Source organism: Lolium perenne, chromosome 2, assembly GCF_019359855.2.
Source record: "Lolium perenne isolate Kyuss_39 chromosome 2, Kyuss_2.0, whole genome shotgun sequence".
NCBI classification, from domain to species: Eukaryota; Viridiplantae; Streptophyta; class Magnoliopsida; order Poales; family Poaceae; genus Lolium; species Lolium perenne.
The window spans coordinates 255,603,559-255,608,222 of NC_067245.2; the positions used below are offsets into that span (position 1 = coordinate 255,603,559).

The 4,664-nt window shown below is 46.8% G+C and overlaps 1 protein-coding gene across 1 annotated transcript; it reads left to right on the forward strand.

The window, feature by feature from the left end:
* The first annotated feature begins 1,196 nt into the window (after nt 1-1,196).
* Nucleotides 1,197-4,412, forward strand: LOC127329314 (mitochondrial intermembrane space import and assembly protein 40 homolog). The gene is made up of 4 exons (XM_051355845.2): nt 1,197-1,242; nt 3,077-3,108; nt 3,215-3,340; nt 3,916-4,412. Exons 2-4 carry the CDS (start codon nt 3,082-3,084, stop codon nt 4,084-4,086), a joined length of 324 nt encoding a protein of 107 aa, XP_051211805.2. The 5' UTR covers nt 1,197-1,242; nt 3,077-3,081; the 3' UTR covers nt 4,087-4,412.
* Nucleotides 4,413-4,664: the final 252 nt, after the last annotated feature.

The following is a 4,664-nucleotide window of genomic DNA, read 5'->3' on the forward strand; positions in this document are numbered from 1 at the left end:
GATTATATGTCACAAGGAAATGACGATGAGGCCGGCGGAAGCGGAGGACAAGGTTGATGGCATGGTCTTCGTGCACTTTGTCGGATTGTATGCTTGTAATGGATTGTAATATTGGACATTGCACTATGGACTCTATGTAACTTGTGTGGATGGACTATGGACTCTATGTAATGCATTGTATGCATGAATATGTGTGTTTGATGTATTTGTGGTGTTCCCGTAGTGTTTGGTGATGTTATGTTGAAGATTATATGTGTATATGCTTTATTGTCAATTGCTATATTTGAAATGCAGGGAATAAGCAAAAAACAGCAAAAAAATGAAAAAAACAGGGCCCTTTGCCGTGCGTGTGCACACGGCAAAGGACTTTTGGTCACTTTGCCGTGTGCACACGCACGGCAAAGGAGCCACGTGGCGGCAGCCTGTAGACCTGGGAGCTCCTGGGGCGTGCCTGTAGGGGGCTTTGCCGTGCGTGGTAGAGCTAGCCCGCACGGCAAAGGCGCGCACGGCAGCGAAGGGTGGCGCACGGCAACGTCGGTCGCACGGCAAAGAAAAGCAGCGCACGGCAAAGTCCTCGGGCACGGCAGCCCCCCTGCCGCACGGCAAAGAAGTGTCGCACGGCAGCGTTTGCAGCGCACGGCAGAGATGGAAGCGCACGGCAAAGAGCTTTGCCGTGCAATCCTTGCACGCGCACGACAAAGGTGGCTTTGCCGTCGATGGCTTTGCCGTGCAAACTTTTCCGTGAGGGCACGCACGGCAAAGCCGTTGCCGTGCGTATAGGCCTCTTTGCTGTGCAAAGTGGAGCACGGCAAAGGCTGGCTTTCCCGTAGTGAAAGTATCACTCTGCACAAGTCAAAACTAACAAATTGAACACTACTATACCAAAACTTCCAAACAATATAAGAAAACTCCCATCTTGAACTGTCCAACTATCCCAAGTTCAAATATCTGAATGGTGACAATCAATTCAAGTAGCCAATGCTGAGCATAAACATATATATAGCAATGCCAACATATATATCATAGCTATATAGCAATGCTGAGTATAAACATATATGTTTGGATGATATTATGGATTTTAAATAATATATGTATCTTGGGTACTGTTTTCTCATTCTCTGTGCTAGGATACCATCGTTCTATGAATGCGCATCCATAGATTGCCTTGTCAACACATGAAAAGCTGAACTTTTTCCACCAAGGCAGTACTGAGGCCCTCCTCCCTCGAGGAGCTCGCCGCAGGTACATGCCGGAAGTCTGAATCTTATTCGCCGGAGGCGGTTCCCTCGTAATCTTGGTTTCCCTGTACACGGTCGCTTCCAGGGCTAATTCTCCTTGAGTCGCGCTAGCATCTAGGTCCCTTCGCAGTACTATGGACTTTGAGGAGCATTGGTGGGAACGGAGCTCGAGGAGACTAGGACCTCTACTAATACGTACAGTTGGTAGTGGATGGATGACATTGTTCCTGTGATTCTCTAGTTTTTGGTTATGCAGTGCAGACATTTTATTCGAAGGTGAACTGGTGACATCTTGCAAATCCTACAACATACTATATGCGTTCAGGCAAAAATTGAGGTTGTCTTAAATGTTAGTGCCACCTACGGTATGTGCTAAGAGCATCTCCACTCGTGCCCCCGTCGAGGCCCCCGGCGAGCGTTTTTTCCATCCGGACGGCGTAATTCGGCCCAGTCGCGCCCCCGGTTCCTCGTTTTCGTCCGGATTTGGCCCTTCATCCATCCGGCGAGCCCACGCCACCCCCGGCCCCCCGGGGAGCGCTCGGGGACTCCGGACGAGTGAAAAGCGGGGAAGGGCCCGATCTGTCGGTGACTCGACGCACGAACCCCACCGCCACGTCGCTCAAAATCTCCCCCACCCCTCGTATCTCTCTCGCCGCCGGCACCACCCCGCCGGCTTGTTGCCCAGATTCCGCCGCCCCTCCTTCCCCACCTGCCTATATTCCGCCGTCTTTGGACGACGGCCTATCTGGCTGCTCTTCCGCCGGCCTGTTTTCCGGCCTGCTTGCTCCTCGTCGCTCGCGGCTCGGGTTGCCTCGACCACGCCCGTCAGGTGTTCGTCCATTTGCCTCGCCGGCCATGGACTCGGACGAAGAGGAGGAGCAGATGTTCGTCGAGCTTATGCAAGAAGAGATGGCAGCAGCCGCCCAAGACGACGAGCACATGATGATCCTTGGTTGCTTGGCAAGCATGTACGCCGGACTGGCAACTGGTCGACGTGGTGGGTCGGCACGAGGTCGCCGGAAGTGCAAGCCGAGACAGCGAATGGAGGGCTACTGCATGTTGTACGCCGACTACTTCGCCGACAATCCATTGCACGGTGAGAGTGTTTTCCGGCGTCGTTTCAGGATGAGCAGAAAGCTATTTCTGCAAATTGTGTATGCCATCTGCCACTTTGATCCCTACTTCAGATGCAAGGCGGATTGCACTGGTTTGGTTGGATTTTCATCACTGCAGAAGTTGTTAAATTTTATGTTGAATTTATTTGAAATATGTCAAATGGTCGAGGTTGGGGGTTTCCTGCCGGGGGGACGGCTGGAACTTCGGCGCTCCCCACGCCAAATCTTCATCCAATCCGGACGAAAATTTCGCCGGATTTGGGCGTGGGGAGCGCCAACGAGTGGGGATGCTCTAAGTTAATAACACCCCGGGCCTGAGGAGCACTAAGCTTTAACCTGCTAATATCTGCCCAAAAAGACTAGATTGAGTTCCTAGATCTCCAAAAAATACACCAATGTCTAGACAGTTTGTGCGCTCTTTTAAATTTTTATGGCATGCTTTGCTCTTTTAAATGTGCTCTTAGTGTTTTTTTTTTTTTGGAATCAGGGGCTTTCACTCATCTTTTTTCAATGAAGCCATCATTCATTAATTAGTAGCAGGATTACAATAGTTTCTAGGCAACAACCTAGACTGATATTAATTGTCTGATGTTGCATTTTTTTGCCAAGCTTTAAACCGTGCACTTTGCATGGGATATTTTGTTTCTTTTGAAGGCTCATTTAATCTATCCCAGCATTAATGTTCTGATTACTGATGTTGGATTTTTTTGTAGTAATGCACAGAGGCTATGTCGTTTAGTGAGGATAACAATGACGTAAGACCCTTTCTTTTGCTTTGGATAGTCGATAGATGCTCGTGTATCATTATGGTATTCTTCATGGCACTTGGGATATCAGTGGAACTGTTGTTTGCTTGTGCAGTCAATTGACGTGAAGGTACAGAAAGCTCTGGAATGTCCGTGCGTTGCTGATTTGAAAAGTGGACCTTGTGGCAGTGGATTTATCGATGCATCTTCCTGCTTCCTGAGGAGTACAGAAGAAGAGAAGGTTGTATTTTTGTTTCAAATTACTAAGTTGCTTTCATTGAAATTTATCCTGCTTCAAGTTATATCTTTCCCTACAAAGTCTAGCGTTGGTGATTGTCAGTTCACCTCTTTTCTAGCCTTCCTTTTCTCAGCACTGACAAGTGCTGTATCATCTGCTGCCCTTGATGAACAAAAGCATCAAAGTTAATTAATTTGACATACATTTTAGTTTATGCAAACAAGATACATTTGCTACTGCACATTGCAGCAGACAGAAATCAAAAGTACTTGTTCAGGCTACCTGTTACTTTAATTAATACAAAATAACACCTCGAGAATTGGCCTCTTGCCTCTACACAGTTGAAAGAATTAAGAAATTTAGATGATATAACTTGACTGGAAAACACAAACTCTTGTGGTTACTTTTCAAAATTTATGTACTTACAATCTTTGTAATATTTCATAATGTAAACCCTTGTCACATACAATGACACAAAATAGGTTCTGCATGTTGTTAAATGCTATTGAATGTTTGATTCATATCTATTTCTCCATTAATATCGACTTAGACAAAACTTGTTTCCTTTGCCTTGCCAGGGATCAGATTGTGTGAAGCCCTTCATCGCATTGCAGAACTGCATCAAGGAAAATCCAGAGGCATTTTCTAAGGAGATTTTGGAAGAGGAGGAGAATGACGAGGAGGTTGAGAAGTCCAACCTGAAAGTTAGAGCTCCAGCATGGTCTAGAGAAGCCAACCCAAAGCTTTGAGATCGTGTGGGATTAAGCTGACAGCCCGATAAAAAGTTTCCTCTGATTGGCATGCTACACCTTGTTTATCCTATAAATTATTCCATTATAGGCTAGATTTCAGTGAGCGAAGTATGCATCATGGGTCCTTCAGCAGAAATAAGCCCAACTTGTGCGGTAGAGATATTCCACGTCTTTTTGTTTTGAAGAACATAGTCGTTATTGCTTATGAGAAACTGAGAAACATGTGTTTTAAGACTTAATGGATTAAGGCGCTGGTAAATATTGAAAGGAGCTTCCGTGCTTATAGACTACTCATTTTATGAATTGATGGGTCTATTGTTTTACCGTGGCATTGGAACAGTTAAAGAGTGTAACTTAGGGCGTGTTCGGCAATCCCCTGGCTTCCCGAAATCCTTCGATCTAGCTTCGTATTCCTGATTCCAGCTTCTTGTGTGGCACATGAAACGTTCGGCACAACTCCACCATTTAGTTGGGCTTGAAGCCCATTTTTGGTTGGGCCAAACCAGCCTGTTAGCTCGAAGGAGGCCGAACCAGCCTGAGAGGAAGAGGAGCGGGAGGTCGGACCGGCTGCTGCA